The sequence below is a fragment of the Ctenocephalides felis genome, unplaced genomic scaffold (assembly GCF_003426905.1).
Source record: "Ctenocephalides felis isolate EL2017-DRISC unplaced genomic scaffold, ASM342690v1 CF-g0.4_SCAFFOLD_03571, whole genome shotgun sequence".
NCBI lineage: Eukaryota > Metazoa > Arthropoda > Insecta > Siphonaptera > Pulicidae > Ctenocephalides > Ctenocephalides felis.
The window spans coordinates 42,539,885-42,559,775 of record NW_020539725.1 but is presented as its reverse complement, the minus strand read 5'-3'; the positions used below and the strand labels follow the sequence as shown (position 1 = coordinate 42,559,775).

The following is a 19,891-nucleotide window of genomic DNA, read 5'->3' as shown; positions in this document are numbered from 1 at the left end:
AAATACCAATTTCAAGAAGACTGAAGAAGAAGCTGCCCAAATATAATATGGAGGACCCTTAGAAATATTTAAACTTTATGTAAACAGAATAGACAATCACTTATTGAAGTGATTCTCTAAATATGAATGTAATATTTATCAGATAAACTTATATGTGTGTTTGAAAGTGTGTGTTTGTATGTGTGCGAATGAATGACATAAGCTAAATAGCTCATAGAATTGTCATGTATTCTGATTGCTATTGCAAATAAAATTTAAAAAAAAATGCAACAATTTACTTTAGAATTTAATTATATTAGTATTATATTCTACTAACTTGGCTTACTTACATTTGTAAGTACTAAATGCTCATCCGGTACCGACCCTTCGGCCAGGATCGGTTCCTTACCCCAACTCCGGTACCCGGACTCTCGTCTTTGCCCGGAGCGGGGCAATAATTAGAGCTTCGCTGAATATTCATCAATATATTATTAGCCTGCGTTTGATTAACCGACTCCTAGACATTCGCCGATATCGTATAGAGCTTAAAAGCTCTCGTGAAGCGCTAATTATAGGCTCCAGTATTTATAACGCGTTAAAAGTAAACATACTGCGAGTTTAAATAGATAAAAGGTTATTTTAGTCAATTCTATGAATAGATAATTGTGGAAAATTTATAATTGGAGTAATAGAAAAAACTTTATATGTGGTTTTAACCAGAAGTTTTACGCTGCATTTCGTTTTATAAACTATTTTTTATAATACTTAGTTCAGAATTTTTATATTAAAATTTGTTTAAGAAAGTAATTTTGATTGTATCAGATAATTATTATATTTATATGCCAATATTTGATATGTTAGAGTACTTTTTCATAAATGATTACTGGTAAATAATTTGTAGTTTTATTAATTATGTTTTTAATTATGATACATAATTATATTTTTTTGAAATTAAATATTTGATATAAATTTATCTTAAACAAAATTATCTAAAAAATTAAGTTTTGTTTTTTAAGTTTAATTTATTTTCTAGAGCATTTTCTAAATAATAAGTTACATAGTTATAGTCTATTGCTTTTAAATAGTTATTAATAACAGAAAATAAGTTTACATTTTTAATATATTTGCTGAATCTATTTTCATAGTTTTCAATAATAAACATTAGAGGCTATTAATAGGTTTATATTAAAGCAAACTAATGAGATTTTTTTGGTGAATAGAATCCGATGTAAGACAAATTGACTTTATGAATTCATCATAGGTTCAACTCGATTCAATTCATAACAGATTATAAAAAATTATCACATAAATTATTAAATATTCTATTGAATATGTAAACTAACTTCTAGTAAATGAAGAATTTAAAGGCTAATTACTTTAAAAATTATAATTGTTTAACATTTTGTAACATATTCCATATAATGAAAGCATGGCAAATTGCCGGAACTTCCCGTACCAAAAAAAATTTTTTTTTAATATTAATATTTTAAAAAAAAAATTACTCTGAAAAATTAGATTTTTGAGAAACTATAAATTTTTGACAAGAATTTACTTCTTTTGAAAAAAAAGACTTTGTGAAGAAAATGATTTTGAAAATATTTTGGAAATTCTGATGAACTTTTTTTCAAAGCAATCGTACAGCTTTAACTGCATAGAGACGAAATATCGAAGCGCGTAAGCGCGCGCCGCCCGCCGTCTAACGGATAAGCATTGGCACGGAGCCCATATGAATGTAAACAAAAATTTATACTTATTGTTAAAATCTCTATAAAATATCTAATAATTTGATGTAATTATGTCTAATGATCATTTTTGACCGCAAAAAATGGCATTTTTTTACTTTTTCACTAGATCCCCGAAACTGATCGACCTACCTCATGAAAATTTGGTCAGTTCTTCATCTTGTTAAAAACAAGTAAAATGGTTTTTGAATTATTCCAATCGGACACTCCGTTCTCTTAAAAAACTGATGGTCAACGTTTTTGGCACATTTGCCCCCATATCTTCGGAACGACTAGACCTGCCTTTGCTAAAACTAATCAGCACGTCTCCTTATCAATATGAATCGAATGTTTTTGAATTATTCAATCGCTTCATATGTGTTCTCGAAATCGTCATCGAAAATTTGTATCCGGACACACGCACACACATACACAAACACATACATCCATTTTTCTAAGGTATGCCCAAAAATATTCAGAAACCTCTGAAACGTAAAGATATATAAAAATTTTCATTTTCGATTTTTTGCGATAGTTAATAGTTAAGTAAAGTTAATAGTATGACATTTTTTTATTTTTAAAACATTAATATATTATCTAATCTAAACTAATAAATACCGTATATTTTTAATCAACAGAAAAATGTATCAACAACAAAAGCAAAAAGATCTAAATTACAAACACTCGACAGTAAAATATTTCTCATAATAAACTACCCAAAACATGTAATTAATCAAGGTAATAAGTAAAGTTATTCCGATCTTATCGAATTCAACAAAGCATTATTTCCATATTAATGTTATGTCAGCCCGTATAACGTGGCCTTAACAAACACATCTGTGTTGACTTAACCGGTTGACAATTAATAATACGTCTAACTGCGGCCTGAAAGGACAAACATCACATGTCCTTTGTCTTCGTCCTCCTATGATATTTGGAGACACTTAGGATCGACCCCCCAGGGCTCTCCTTCCCTTGACGGTTGCTCGCTTAATCATCCCTGCAAATGCTGACATGATCAATCGTAATTACCGACGAAAGGTTGTCAACTTTTCGAGGAGTAGATGGAGAAGTAGGAAATTCTTATATCAGATTTGTTCTTTTGTGATAGGGAATAATTTCTAAGATTTTACTAGAAGATATTTTTGTTGTCTTCAATTGAAAAGTGGTTTTTAGAATTTTGTTATAGAGTATATACAGTGTATTTTTCATTTAATGTGCTTTATTTTTTATGATGAACGTTATAAATATTGTAGTATAACACCGTAAACCTATTAAACCGTCATTACATTTATAAAAAACTAGTGGCGCATGGCATCGTCCCTTATAACAAATTTGCTGTTACTTTCCATATCGAGAACTAATATTTTTAAAAAAATTACATTTTGAGCATGTTGAATTTTTTTTAAAAGTTTAACTCTTTTGAAAAAATTAAATATTTTTATACTTTTTTTCAAAGTTAAATCTTAGGTATTTAGCTAAACTATTCTCAGCAAGTCTTCTTATCAATAGGAATCGAAAGTTTTTTGAATAATTAAAATTCGTGTTTTCAAAATCGTCGACGAAATATTATATCCGCACATACACACACACAAACACATTTGCATCAATTCTTTCTAAGGTCTGCCAAAATTTTCAGAAACCCTTGAAACGTATAAGATGTAAAAATAGAATTTTCTATTTTTTTGCGATTACTATAACTTACCTTAAAGTTAAAAATTATTAATTAAATTTAAGATTTAAGATAAGATTTTTACTTATCAGTTTTGAAGAATTTTAAAAATTTAACTTGTAAATATTACAATATTACTGAATAAAATAATGAAATTTATAAATATCAAGCATATCTAATATCGATTTCATATATGTATCTTCTAATTTTATTTAAATCTAATTGTATTTAAATGATGAATTAAGCTGTTGATAATGTTGATAGAATTCTTCAATTGGACGTTATTTTGGTAGTCTTCTTCTAAAAAAAAATTATATTATCTAAAATTTTGTTCAGGAATATTATAAACTAATTATGTTTATCCACTAGTTTTGTTCATCCAATATATTGAATTTTGCTTATTCATATGCTTGTGAAAATACCTTGAATATAATATGAATGTACTAAAATTTGCATAATTCTTCTTTAAGTATCTTAAAAAAAGCCTTAAACGTGATATAAATGTACAGAAATTTTATGAAAATGAATTAATTATTCATTTATAAGTTTGGCTCCTGAGATAATACAGAACAATTCCAAAGGGATGTATTTGCATCTTAATTTATACCAATTTAATTATATAGAAAAACTTACAAATTTATATTGGCTCAAAATGGATTCAATTTTTATATTAAATTGTAATCATGAATTTGGTTGAAACACTGATCTAATTTTTTATGTATGTTATGTATTTTTCGGCTTGATTCAGTAGATAAATTTAACATTTTGTTCATCGTCCATTTTTGTCAGCCATGCACATTATTCAAAGTCAACTTTGCGAAACACTCTCCAAGATGAAATACAGAGCACGATCATTTTGCCAAATTATTATTAGCTTTGGGCAATTATATCGCCCTACTTGACTCGGTTTTGTCACGCGTTGCTTAAAATGGATGGAAATGGGTTGGCTTTGGGTTACTCTAATGCCATCGTGCTCTTTATTTGCCATCACCAGTGGATGTTCTGAGAAATTAACTAAGGCAGGGCAATTGCTAATATAAGTCTTAGTGTTTATTATTGATTCCAATTTATTTAAAAACCAAAATTATCTAAGACACAAGTACCATCTAAATAACTTGAAAATTAAATATAAAGTAAATTTTAAAAAATCTTTTTTTACTTAATATTTTAAAAATTAAACAATTTGTTACATTATGAATCTTTCTATGAGTTCATTCAATTCAAATTCGAAATATTTTTCATTTTTTGGACAGATCACCTTTTCCTATTCATATTGAAGGATCGCTCAACATGCATTTTGTGACGTCCAACCTATAAAAAAATGAAAAAAGAAATATAATGCTTTCTTCATAAATGCCATTGTTCTACAACATTTTACAGCAAATTACATTTTTTCTTTAGTCTGTTAGTTCGCTCTCTATAAATGGAGTGATATTTCATGTACACCTTGAACCCATGTAATGGTACGTGACCACCCTGTTCCTGGCGGGATAATTAAAAATTGTTATAGTACCTGTCCGCCGCCACACCGCACTGCCTATGACATTATTAGTCCAGGAGGGTGGGACCGACCGTCCGAATGTGACATTTATTAATTATACTCGCAAATAATTATTTTAGGTTAATCTACGTGATATAGAGGACCGCAAACTTGGCTGACGATTATTCTTAGAGGTCGTCATCATTATGGGGAATGATCTTTGTGTTTTGTCTTGTCGGGGTGTATGTTTTTATATTTGGGTCAACTAATATCAAAATAGTCACTTATAATAATTAAATATATATATATATATATATATATATATATATATATATATATATATATATATATATATATATATATATATAGATGACCCGATAGACGTTGCCCTGTACCCACGTCTACAATTCAAAAGTTTATTTTTTTTCAATATCTTATACTAATATTCACTGTTTAGTTAAAACTAATAATAATAGTTTTTAAAATACTATCTATACTAAAATATAACATTAATTTGAGTGGTGTTAAATGGAGAACTGCTTTTAATAAAATGATAAGTCTCAATTCCCACACTTAACTCTTCCAAATCAGAGAAGTTCAAATCAGCCACATAAAACCATATAACATATATATATATATATATATATATATATATATATCAAACAAATAAATATCGAAATATGTTCTTTAAAAGTGTAAATTAAAAATGTTACACTACAATTTTTAGAACGAATTTATTTCCAATAGCTCAGTTTATTATAACTGTGGATATCCTCCAGGACTAAAACATTGATTTTCCAAATTTATTCTACAAAAATTTATCGTCTGCTTTTATGATTCATTTATGGTCTTAATATAAGATATACGTTTTGAAAATTTCAGCCTTTAAACAGTATAACAAATTCAAAAAGAATTATATTATTATAGTATTCGCGGTAAAAATACAAAATCACCTTGGATTTTTTCACTGAAAATAATTGCTTCATTAATGCTATTATTTTTAAAATTTATACTATTTGTACCATATTTCAATTGGTTTTTAGTAATTATAATATCTTAATTACATTTTTCTCACAAATAACTCATATACATTATTACTTAAGATCATATTTTGAGTTAATTAATTTGTCAAATCCTCTTCATATGTACATTATTCAATCTACGATCAACTAAATATTCCATAATAAAACTTCTAAATAATTTTTTGAATGAGAAATTTTTATTTGTATTCTGCAATAATTTAGTAGAGTAAGGCAAAATATGACATGCATAAGTTAAAAAAATTAATCTGTCACACTAAATTATATAATTTCATCTACCGAACATAAACTATATCTTTTATTATTTTATTTTTCTTATATGTCTCAGCTGCTTTTCGGCAATTTTCTTATTTGAACATATTATGTTCTAATAATGTTCAGGCTCAATATTCAAATTTCAAGTGAAATGACATTTATGGCTGATGGCAGTTCTGTCAAAATGTTTTCAATGTCAAACAATGATATGTTGTTTTTTGCAATCATTTTCATTCATTTCTACAATATTTAAATAACGTCCAGATTCCGAAACAGAACATAATAAAATATCTTGGTCTCCATTTAGAAAGCAGACTTACTTGGAAAAGCCACATAAAAACAAAAAAGCAGCAAATAATGATCAAGATGAAAGAATTTGATAGGCTACTGCAAAAGGTCCAAGCTCTCTTTTGAAAATAAGTTGCTGCTATATAAACCAATCATTAAACCAATCTGGACCTACGGAATTGAGCTCCGGGAATGTGCTTACAAATCAAATATAGCTATAATGCAGAGAACTCAGTCAAAAAATTTACGTACAATACTTAATTCTCCGTGGTACGTGACAAATGAAACCATTCACAGCGGCCTCAACATGAAAACGGTGCAATTAACGTTCAAAGAATTCAAGGAAAAATACAAACGCAAACTGGACTCACATTCGAACCCATCTATAGTTGACATTACTCAACCTTTTGGCATAAGGAGATTGAAACGTCAATGGCCTTTAGACTTAGTTTTAGATTAGGTCTAATATAATATTATCATATTAATTGTTAAACTGAGAAGATCTCATTGGAGTTCTTCTTAGGTATCGCTCTTAAATATTGTCAATTTAGCTCATAGGAATCTTTATGTATTTCTGATTGCTGAATAAAACAGAGTCAAAAAAAAACATTTATGTCTATAGTATTACTATATTTTTATAATTTCTTAAATCCTTAAATTTACCCTTAATAAACTTCAAATTTTTTTATCAAAATTCGAATAACCATGTAGAGTTTTCATTTATACATCTGTACTGAAGAATTTTATATATAAGATATATTAATACTAAAAATTAGATTTTATTACCATTATCTGTAAATATAAATATAAATATAATAATAATAAAATTTGAATATCTATTCCACCTTGAAGCTCACGATTCTGCTCATCAAGTATCTATTCCCAGCACGTAACCGCGACATCAGCAAAGCTTACTCTGATCATTTGATAACATAATTCGAACATACGAAAATTATCGTGCGTTCGCTGATGTGTTCCAGAAACATATATGCGAATATAATACAAATCGCACATTCAAACAAGGAAGCATCTTTTGAATACAAATCAGAATTCATCCAAAGACTAAAACCCTTCAGTTAAATGCTTCCGATATTGAAAAAGTTTCCTGCATACTATTGCCGGATCCGGTCGTTACATCGTTTAGGTAACGGTTATGGCAATTTTTGGCTGATAGCTTTGATGCCTTCTGATACGATGGCACTTAGCACGAAACGCAGGGCTTATAAGCGAAATTTGATTTTTGTTGCCGACGAGATCAAATCATAATCTGATCATTTGAAAAGTGTTATAGTAAGAGGAAATTAAATATGGATGTAGATTTAGATATTGATACTTTTGTTAGACTAAATCATGTATCCATAAGTAAAACTAGTTATCTCGTAGTCTCCTTGACTAAATCCTTGATATATATAATAATATTTCTATTTAATTTACTGTTTTGTTCAGAAAACGTAAGGTAGAGTAGGGTTTAAAGATTTGCGGGGAAAAAAGTCCACACGATATCTCAAAAGGAACTGAAGTATAGAATTACTATTTTAAAGTAGAAGGTAAATCATGTGAAACAACTTAGCATATTAATCTTTACGGCATCAGGATATAAATGACCTTGTATCAACGTTCGTAACAAAAGTATTCTATTAAGTTGAGAGCATTTTTATTTTGAATATATTATATTTTTTGTGGTATATGTAATGAATTATATAATTCATTTGGTTCATACAGCAAGAAATTGGACCTTTGTGCCCCCTATCCTTTACCCAATGTTTTTGCTCCATTCTCTATCAATTATACTCAAAATCAAATTGGACCGTTGTGCCCCCTATCTCTCTAGCCTATATTTTTGCTCTTTTCTTCATCAATTATTCTATAAATCACATCATGAATTGCTAAATATATTTTTATTTCAATTGTTACAGGAAATTGCTGCAGTTCTAATAAGCTTTGATAGACATACAGAATGGCAATCAAAAGAAGTAAAAATAAGGTAAACCTTGTTTAATATCCTTGTTTATTTTAGTTTGGACATCTAAGTATAAATTAATTAATAATCTATTAGTTGAATATTGGAAAAAAAATATGCCTAATCTTATGTTTGGTTCTAAATTATTGTCGAAATTTGACTACGCTCCTTTCTAAATTTTTGTTTTGCATATACTATGTTAAATCATAATATTATATACTACATATATGTTAAAAAAGCACGCTTTAACTAATTGAAATTAATTCAAGTAACCCATTAAATTATTTTTGGTTCAAAAAAATATGATAATAACTTCATCCACTTCGGCATTTTTACTATTTATATGTCAAAATTATTCTTATTAATTGCTTAGGATTCCGCTATTATAAATTTGTTTAATGGTCATTACTATATTAAGAGTAAAGTCAAACTTTATATGAATCAATAAAATATTTATGCAAGTTTATATCTGGAGTGATAATTTTTGAAGTAAAGACCCACACAGTATATGACGTCTATGGACGACATTCGTACACAAAGAACGTAATGCGGATATCGTTCATGGACGACAATTGTAGCGAAAGGATTAAAGTTGTTATTGTAAATTTCAGAATTGATTTATATTTTATTATCGAACAATTTAAGGCCAATAGGTTTTATATACTATATTACCTATATCAATATATTTCGAAGAAATTGTCATTTTTCCCTGTTATTTTATTGAATATTGTGTCAACACATCTACATAATAATTTATATTTACTTTAGTTATATAAAATTTATATAAATTATTTAGAATCACATCGATATTTGCAGAAGTCTAGTAAATAAATTTTAAAATATGATATATGAACTAAATTTTGAAAGATGTTTTCTGCTCGAAAGGTGCTATCAAAGCAGATTGTTGTTTTATATTTTATTAACTTAAAATAAATCACAAAACTCCTATATAATAGTAATGGACAAATCGTTTGAGTTGGTTTAAGTATTAAAATTTTGAATTTGTCAAAAAGCGCAAGTGATAGTAAATTCCAGAATGATCTGGGAAGATAAATTTTATCTGTTTCTCATTACGTATAATCTTTGTTATTATAATTTTTTGAAAGTTTTAGCCCTTAATATTAACTTTTAGATAGTGCGTAATTCAATCAAACTTTGTATGGAAATAGCATGGATTTTTTTTTTGAAAATTAAAAAAAAAATTAGGTATAACTTAGCGACAAATGAATTAAAAGTGAATATTTGTGTCATTTTTTATTGAAAATTCGACGCACTGCAAAACTTTTGAAATTTTTTTCAGGCTATTTTCATACAAAACTTTTATTGAATTGCGCTTTATCTAAAAGATAATATTAAGAGCTAAAACTTTCAGAGAATTGTTTTTTATCAATTTGGAACCATTTGAGCTCTTGGGAGCAAGGAAATTCGAAAATGTCCATATTAAGGACCACCCTAATATATATATATATATATATATATATATATATATGTATATACATAATATAATATAATTTTTATTTGCAGACCGAAAAGTGGTTCAATGCTTCTATACAGTCGGAAAAAGGTGCGCTATCGGAGGGACGGTTATTGCTGGAAAAAGCGAAAAGATGGAAAAACTACAAGGGAAGATCATATGAAATTGAAAGTTCAGGGTACCGAAGTGAGTAAAAAACCTTAAAAAAAATCAAATGCATTTACATACTATCTGCCTATTACAAATATTAGATTTGTGGCCATATATTTTTTCATTTTCAAATATATTTTCATTTTCAGTGTACATCATTATAGGCCATTAAATACTTTATGACTCACATTAAATAATTTTTATATATTTCCGAAGTTGTATTTCTGCAAAGTTTTCCTACATTAGAAAAATTGAAGCAAAGTTGTCGAGTGCCCGCGTATAGGTACTTCTCTTAATGGGAAAATCGAATGATTTCAGAACGTGTTTGAAAGTTTTATTGAATATTTACACAACTTTAATGAGAATGTTCGTTTACCGACAACTTTTATTCCCTCAGGTGTAACGTTCAACTTTTATTTTCAGTGCATTTATGGATGCTACGTTCACTCCGCGATACTGCCCACTTTTCATCGCAGGTGTTACTGGCTTCTCCAGGTAATAGATGATTTAATAACTGAAATTGATAAAGTAAATAAATTTGTTTTATTTTATTTATACATTTATAGAATCCAGATATTGTGCTGGTTCATTATCTGAATGTCCCATATCCTGATGACAATAAAATGGCAGTTATAGCACCTAGTATAGCATTATGGGGAGATCGCAAGGAATGGACTAAAGAAGAACTAGTATGCCAACTGAAACCAATGTGTTAGTAAAAATATTTATATTTATTTTCTACATTTAAAAATCAAAGTTTGATTAAATTGTTCGTAATAAAGTTATTTAAGTATCTTTCTTATTGGATATACATAACAATTCTAACATGAACAACATAATATTTTTATTAAGAGGACTGAAGAAGAACTTGTATGTCAACTGAAATCAATGTGTTAGTGAAAATACATTATTTTTTACCTTCAGAAATTGAAATATTCGTAAATTATTTTGTTAAATAATTTAGAATATTTTTAGTATCTTTCTTATTGGATATACATAACAATTCTAACAAGAACAACATAATATTTTTATTAAGGGTATTAAAAGTACGAACAACATATTTTTTTTATTATTAGTAACAAGCATAACCTTACATAATTTTTTATTTTTCAGTCTTCAGTGAAGATGATCCAGATATAAACAATGATTTGGAGATATCTGTAAGTAATTTTAATTATTTTATTTATTTTTAACTTCCTGTAGGCTAAGTTGTAGTAATCGCAAAAAAATCGAAAATTGAAATTTTTGCACATCTCTACGTTTTAAGGTCTTCTGAACATTTTAGCATACTTTAGAAAGAGAATGTGTGTGCGTGTGCGGATACAAATTTTCGTCGACGATTTTGGGAACACGGGTCAACCGATTTGAATATTTCAAAAAAATATTCGATTGGTATTGATAAGGAGACGTACTGGTTAGTTTTTGACAAAGGCAGGTCCACTTGTTTCGAAAATATGGGCCTAAAAGTACCAAAAATGGTAATTGATGTTTTGAGAGAACGGAGCATCCGATTTCAACAATTTAAAAAACGTTTTACTTGTTTGTTTGATAAATATTCTCACTAAACTATTTTACTTGTGACATATTTTGTAGTGAAAGGGTTAAATTGCGCTTCTTATAAACTAAAAATTAGAATTACCAATAGTATAACACATAAATCTTGAACAAAGACCGGCACAAAACAAGTCGTCCATGGACGACATTCGTACACATAGTTCGAAATGCGGATGTCGTCCATGGACGACATTTGTATCTACAGGTAGTCGAGTCGATGTCATCTATGGACGACATTCCTAATGAAATGGTTAAAGTTGTTATTGTAAATTCAAGAACTGATATATATTTTATCATCAAACAATTTAAGGCAAATAGGTTTTTATGTGCTGAAAGTGGCAATTATTGTGAAAATTATTATTTATTATTAATATGGGTTGATTGAAATTGTAAACAATTGAATCCATAATTTTAGTTCTGAAATAAATATTTTGTTATAATGCTTTGTGATAAAATTAAATTTAACTAAAGTTGATAATAGAGTAATTGTGTATAAAATAGCATTTAATATTACTATGTTTTCAATGTATTTTAATTAGAGTAAAAAATCTTACTCTAACTGATGGCTTATATTGTTTCGTGTGGTAATTATGTTAAATTCAATCTGATATCCGTTGGTAAGCAATAAGTTGTGTTTTTACAGTAAATTAATTACCTTCAGCAAATCTCAATGTAGGGCATCTAAGAACATCAAAATAAATAACTCTAGATATTTACTCAAACCTGTTCTGGTACTGACGCAATGTTTAATGAAAACTCTACTTATATTGAAAACGAACCCAAGATTTTATTGGATATAACCATATATACAAAAATTTGCTTTATTGGTAGCTTCATACATATACAAGAATTATATTACACTGCTCACGTGTGATATTAAAAAAATCTATATTTAGGAAAATGATTAACTTTAAAAAAAATCTAGCTAAAGTAAATTAGTTGTGACTCAAAATAGGTCCAATTTAGATTAAGGATGCTATGACTTTTCAAACATTAACAAAAAATCTAAATTGGAGCTAATTTGTTTCAACTTGAGTTTCTCGTTAATGAACTAAATGTTAAACTTATATAATAATAAAATATTACGAAAATTTGATTGACTTCATATAATTATAATGAAAGCAAAGTTCATTTTGACATTTTTACACGCACAAATCTTACCAAAAACATCTCTAAATTCATAATAAATCAGGTCCAATGGTTAAATATATCAGGTTCCAAAAATTTCGAAACAATTGTATCAAGTAAAAAATAAAGTAATTTGCCTAACAACCCAATAATTTTAATTTATATTTCTTTCATCACTTGTTTCAAAGCTAAAACTTGAATTTGTAACTTTTGGTTCAATCTCGATACATATTGTCAAACATCAAACAGCCATAAGCGTTTAAGAAGTTTTCCCTTCCTCGTTTCGTCGCCGTCGGAATGTTTCGAAATTCTTCATGCGTTAAGCTGTCGTCTCTTTTTGGCGAGTACAATAGGTACAGATGTTGACAGAAAATTATTTCCAGTTTCCAGAACTCGATGTAGCAGAAGTCGGCGAACCGGAATTATGCATCAGCGACTACGCTAATGCTTACGCGAACTACATAGTTTACACATAAGTGATTACGCCGAGCAAACTTCCATACATGCGCTATGGTAATAATTCCGGATCAGACCGCAAAGCATCTAACTCCTAGCGTCTACCTCGTTATCATTTATCACCGAATGGGCGGAATTTGTTTTTAACTTTAGAATCGGACAAGATATTGATTAGGACAACTGTTTTGCATTCATGCTATTATATTATATATCTATTAGGAAAAGTAACTCGAAACCGAAGTTTTAAAATTTAGATACCAATCTTCTGGTAAAATTGAACAGACAGACGTTTTGTATATAAAACCTAATCCAGAAAATGTACAGTTATCTCCTAAATGCATCTTCCTAATGCATATTTATAACACATACATGAAGTTATATTTTATGTGCAAGACTCCTGATAGCACATCAAATACGTAGCATTTTGACTGTTTTTGTACTAAGAAAAGACATAGACTTTATACTTCATAGTATAAGGTCTATGAGCAAGGAGCTCAACATAGCATTGCCATTGGCCCATTAGTTTGTCTCTATGACTGATTGACCTTTCCTAATAAATGTCTACATTACATATTTTATACATTTGCCACATATATTTTGTAACTAGATGACCCGACAGACGTTGTCCTGTATCCATGTCTACAATTTTTTAATACAATACACTAATATTTACCGTTTGCCTAAAAATAATAATTATTGTTTTTTAAATTACTCTTTACGCCAAAATGCGCATATACATTTATAATATGAGCGATGTTAATTGAAGAACTGCTTTAAATAAAATGATGAGTCTCAATTACCACACCATATTGGAACTTGAAGTGTTTTAAATGATATAACATAACCATAACCATTACATAAGACTTGTACTTCATGTTGGATTGAATTAATTTAATTTTTTATTATTTAAGATATCCAAAATTGCATCTTAAACTTCTCCTAATCGATATCGTAAAGGCCGAAATGTATGTATTCATCTTTACTTTGTCATTTGTTGGTATAAAGTGAATTATTTACAAATTTTAAAAACATTGTGGTAAGATTAGTAAAAGATGCTATTATTTCTACAATATTACATATACATCCCAGTACTTTATAATCACATACATCCTAGAAAATTTCCTTATCAAACTTCAGAAAGATTTATCAGAATTCGAATAATCATTTAGGAGGAGTATACAGTGAGTGCTTGTAATTTAATATGAATTTTATATAATAGCAATAAAGTTCGAATTAATTCTACGTTTTAGTTAGAAAACGTTTGTATGTGGAAAATTAAAGGGCTGTTTTTAGGGTTTTCCCCCGGCAATTATTCGATTTTTTCTCGCCGTAAGAAGCAGCCTTGGACTTCAACGAACATTTTAAAAAAAGAATTGGCTGAATATTGGTCCAAGCGTTGTTGAGTTATGCGCTTACCAATACATTTTGCGATTCATTTTTAGATATGAGATTATTCAAATTATTATAAAAACTGCCATTTGTTTCGGATAGAAAAATATGCAAAGAACTAAGTAAATACCTAATTTTTTGTCAATAAATTGTAAATATTTTGAAATATTCTGTGGCCTTATATTGAATTTTAGATAAACTATAAGCAACATAGAAAATTTGATAATTTGCTCTTCAAAAAAATATGAATCACTTCAGATCTTTATGATATTTCTAATCTTTTAGATATCCGCTATATAATATGGTTATATCATTACGATTTTCTGCCTCTAATGTTAGTTATATTTAAAACTATATCAAATTTCAAAAGCCATGTTATTAGAAAAAACAACTAAAGTACTTAAGAACAAAATTCTTTATCAAATTATTAGAATGAGTAATGAAGTTCATGAATTTTTTAACAATCATATCGAAATTTCAAGCAACAAAATATCAATATCTGGGTTCACGTAAAAAATAAAAAAAAACTAGTCTTTAAGTAGATTGTGGTATCTCTATTTAATCTTTCTATTTTATTCTACATAGACCGCTGAGACCGTCGAAACAATAGTTGGTCAACTGATGGAAAGGCAACGTTTGGCCCGACAAGCCGCCCTCGTTCGCCAACTCGAATGCGGTTGCCCGGACTCTACTTGCGCCGATGGCAAATCTTGTTCTCATCCGACTGTTCCCGGCAGCGGTACAACAAACAGGAGAACGCTGGCGACTGGCGGTCAGAGTGGCAGCCAGACAAATGCGGTCGATCAGTCGAAAAGCCACGGATCATCTGCAGCTAGTGGATCGAGGACGAATAATGTCAGTGCTTCGGATAATAATAATCAGGTGAAAAACACTTTGGAACAAAGTTTATAAAAACTATTTTAATGTATGAAAATATAGATAAAGTAGAACCGCGATTAACAGGACAAATTGTTGTCGATAGGCATCCGGATAATCGAAAATAGGGATAATCAAATGTATGAAGAATAATATGTTTTTATTAAAATAACGCATACATACATAGATGTCAACAAAAATAATGTTTTTTTAATATTGAAACTTCCTATATATATTTGCTTAGATTACATTACATACATATACTAAACTGCAGCATTAATAGTGCTGAAGAAAAATGACGCATGGGACTCCGCCCACTTAAAAGATGAGTATAAAACAAGTTAGAAGTATAACATTCTAGATCCTCCCCTCACAAAGTAATGCCTAACGGCGGTTTCCGTGGGGACTAGAGGCAAGGGCAAAGCGGAAGTTTTAGTTAGTTTTATACCAGAGCGGTATTGAGTCCGACATACCCAGACAAAAGACCAGTATGGGATGCATAAAGGCATTTCCTTCGCTATACAAAAAAGCATTATTAGTGCAAAAATTCAGATTATAGGTTTGTACATGCATATAAATTTGTCGCGGTTGGTAGTCCGGATAATCGCGAATCTGGATAACTAAGATCTGGATAATCGGGTTCTACTGTACCATCATTTACCGCAAAGTCTACACACAGCTGTGATAGTTATATGAATGCAATGTTTTCATCATTTTGAAACTAATGACAGTAACATGCGAAGATATATACAGCTTAATTAAATAGAAATAATAATTGAAAATGAAACTCATGAATCTTAGTATATTCTGCTTAAATTGTGGACCTATTTTGAATCTTCTAAAACCATTTGACCAACATATATGAATAAAATACTTATGTTCAATACGTCTTGTGGAAAAAATTTGTCGTATTATTTAAATTAGATTACAAACTCTGTTCACTTTACTTGATTTAAGGGGCACACCTAGCGTGAAATTTTTAAAAAATCGAAATTTATTTTTTCCATATATTTTATACCTTTAAAAATAACATACTAAAATTTCAAATCGATATCTTAAATAGTTTTTGAGTTACAGTTATTTAAAAGATATATATAGTATATAGTAAAACGATAATTTTATCTTTAAACGCGTTTTTTTCGAAACAGCATTTTTTTAATTTGCTGGAATGATTACTCGGAAACAAATGATCCGATCGCTATCAAATTTTTTTTGCATCTTCTCTATATAGTTTTCCATATGATGATCCTCCAGTTTTTTGATCTGATCAAAAATCGAATTTTGGCAGGCCAAAAACGACCAAAATTTTGGGAAAAATTTAACCTTTTTTTTCAACATGCCGCCATTTTGTCAATTTTAATTTTTAATTTGGCCTTTAAAATTCAGATATTTCTGAAGTAAACTCAGTTGAGGATGGAATATATACTTGGGCGTTCGACTATCTTTAATTTTAAGAAGCAATGATTTTGAAGCAGCTGTATGGACAATTAATAATCGAGAAATAAATATTCAACATTGCAAATTGATTGGTTTAATTGTGTCTTTGCAAATATTATTATTATTTTTTTAATCACTACTATATTTAAACTGTCCAGTTAAGGACATTTGATAAATTTATGGAATTTACAATTGTCAGCCGTAATAGGGACATTGTATAATATAGTGACATTTAGTTGTTCCTCCAGTTGCTATAAATAATATTAACAATATTTAATGATAATAATAAAATTTAACTAATTTATTATATATTAAGTTATTTCAATTCTCATCAGAAAATTTGATGAATTAAATCAAGTGGCGATTTTTTTTCAATCTACGACGATAGTTTTCTATTAGTAAGAAGTTTGTTAGTGAATTGGATGACTGATGAGTTTGTTTCTATATTATGAACAATGAATAATTATTCAAAAATTCTAGTTATTTTTTCTTATCTTATTATCTGCATAGACAATTTATGGTATCATTTGATATAACTTACGGGATTTAATATTTAATTTCAGGTGTCTTCAACTACAGGAACGATGTTATTAAATACAAATAATCACCAGCAGAGAGTTTATGCTAGGTAAATATTCTAGGCGTTTTTTAAATTTATTTCTTCTTCTAACGATAATTGCAATATATTTCTGATTATTCATTCAGAAGCTCAGACTATTTTTTATATTATAAATCTGTAATTTGGTTGTGAATATTTTGGTAACTTTACTGTTTCGAAATATAAATATTTTTCTAAGCGCATAACAATGATAAATACTTACCATCTTATTTTGAAATATCAATAATCAAAAATAAAATCTAATCTAAAATTTATGTTAACTTATAAACAAATTTAGTAGAAATTTCTTATAAAAACTCAGTAGTCAATACTTCTTATCTTTCTGAAATACTGCGGATATTGGCTATAACAATTGTACCTCATTTTTATCTCTAATATTGGTATTTTAATGAATGGATTGATATTTTACATCATAAGAATTTCAATCAAGTTCATAATAAACCATGTTTTTATTTATTGCCTATATACTTAAATTAATTCAATGATATTTCAGTCACCTTGTATTTATCTGGTTTATGTTAATATTCTTTTGTTTTTACACAAGTGCTAATTTATTTATTTTATTAAATCCTTAAATATTTAATTACTTTATTAAATGCCCGTGTTTTTTTCTTTTAGTATGTTTTATTTTTGTATTTTAATACTTTTTTTCTCCAATTTCTCTTAGCAAACATTTGAATCATAATTTCCATCATCATGCCATCAGGGAAGCGCGTCTGGTTACCACGCAGCATGCTGGTCACCAAGGAGGAGCAGTACATACTGGTGCGGCGCCACCGTTAGTTCTTAGCCTTTCGCAGATACATGGAACTGGCGGGTTAATCATTCTCAATAACCATCATCATCAGGCTAACACTACGGCTGCCACTTTGCAGCAACATCATATCCAGCAGCACCATCACCAACAAACGGCAGCAAATCAGCAACAAATCACGAATCAGCAGACTAACCATGCATTTTTGAATATACGAAAAGGTGTAGCAACGGTAAGATAGAAAAGATCAACTGTCTTACACATGTCAACTGTCAACTGTCAACTGTCTTTCAATACTAATTCATGTTGATAGTCGCTTCAAATAATATTAGCAAAGTTATTCAAAAATTATAAATTTTACTGATTTAGTGAATTTTACCCAAATGTTACTTGGCATTTTTTTCATGCTCTTTGTGCTCCGTGAATTTTGAATATTTATAATTATTTTTTTATTCAGATTGTTCCGAAAGTCGAAGCAATGGAAACCTGCTCCAGACCAGAAGACGCTAATGCCAACCAGCAGCAACATACAAGAAATCAAACGGCATCAAAGTGCTCCAACAGAGTTTGTCAATACTGGAAATAAAAACGAACAAAAGAATAATCAACAACATCAACAGCAATTTTGCGTTACTGATGTTAATGGATTTTTCGATGAAACCTTGGATCTTTCACACGAAGACATCCAAAGGACGTTGAGTGCAAATATGCCACGTTGTCCTTCTGATTCGGACGTAGTTAATGGTAAATATTTTGTTTTCTTGTAATTTAAAATCATTAATGGTTAGAATTTTTACTTTTTTCAAAATTTAGATTATATATTTAATTCCATTATTACTCTATACAGAATCTATACAAGAAGTTGAACCAAATTACTTAAATAGTACAAAGATAGAAAAAAATTGCTTACCCTTAAAAAATCTTTTCAGCTGCTTCAACGGTAGTCACTAATACTGCCCCAAGCAATGATATTGAAGATACACCGGAAATAAATCCTATGGATTTTATTGAAAATTGTGATGTAATGGTCTCACCAGGTGATACTGCTGATGATGACGTTTTCGTAAATTTAGATGCATTTGATATGTTAGGAGACTTTCCGGATCTAGAGGTGTTAGATGCAACTGTTAGGCATCCAATATTACAGGTAAGTTAGATAAAATCAAAATTTCAAAATTCATGTCTTGATTTGTAATATTTCACCTAGCAGAATGAAATCAGTGTTGATAAGCGTTCACCGCCAGCTATTGATTTTCGCGAGGGTTCAGCCAGTATTACAGATTATTCACCTGAATGGGCTTATCCAGAAGGTGGTGTTAAGGTGATTGTACATTATATTAATGAAATTCTATCCTATAACATGATCATTTTGTTTGTAATATATATTTGATTCATTTTTTCAGGTTTTAGTAACAGGTCCATGGCATTCTACAAGTTCTCCATACACTGTTCTATTTGATTCGTTCCCAGTTCCAACTACACTTGTGCAAAGTGGTGTTCTTCGATGTTATTGTCCAGGTATGATAATGTCTTCATATAGTTCGTTCAATTACTTGAAAAAATTATAAACTATTTAGAGATATTGTGACGAGTTAAAGGGGTTGATAGCCCCTATCTCGGGGATTGCAACGACTTCCATTATTACATCTTAGCGTTGCA

General features: G+C 29.0%; 1 protein-coding gene across 1 annotated transcript in view; it reads left to right on the top strand.

Annotated features, from left to right (window-relative positions):
- LOC113386078 (calmodulin-binding transcription activator 1-like) overlaps positions 1–19,891 on the top strand; it is a 57,885-nt gene that overhangs the window by 29,094 nt on the left and 8,900 nt on the right. Inside the window, exons 2-15 of the mRNA XM_026623886.1 lie at positions 8,352–8,419; positions 9,920–10,055; positions 10,443–10,514; positions 10,586–10,730; positions 11,133–11,183; positions 12,422–12,441; positions 15,141–15,428; positions 17,423–17,487; positions 18,146–18,464; positions 18,690–18,767; positions 18,799–18,976; positions 19,177–19,358; positions 19,443–19,553; positions 19,636–19,750. Coding sequence (XP_026479671.1) covers positions 9,936–10,055; positions 10,443–10,514; positions 10,586–10,730; positions 11,133–11,183; positions 12,422–12,441; positions 15,141–15,428; positions 17,423–17,487; positions 18,146–18,464; positions 18,690–18,767; positions 18,799–18,976; positions 19,177–19,358; positions 19,443–19,553; positions 19,636–19,750 — 1,744 coding nt within the window. The 5' untranslated portion in view covers positions 8,352–8,419; positions 9,920–9,935. The remainder of the gene's footprint in view (positions 1–8,351; positions 8,420–9,919; positions 10,056–10,442; positions 10,515–10,585; positions 10,731–11,132; positions 11,184–12,421; positions 12,442–15,140; positions 15,429–17,422; positions 17,488–18,145; positions 18,465–18,689; positions 18,768–18,798; positions 18,977–19,176; positions 19,359–19,442; positions 19,554–19,635; positions 19,751–19,891) is intronic.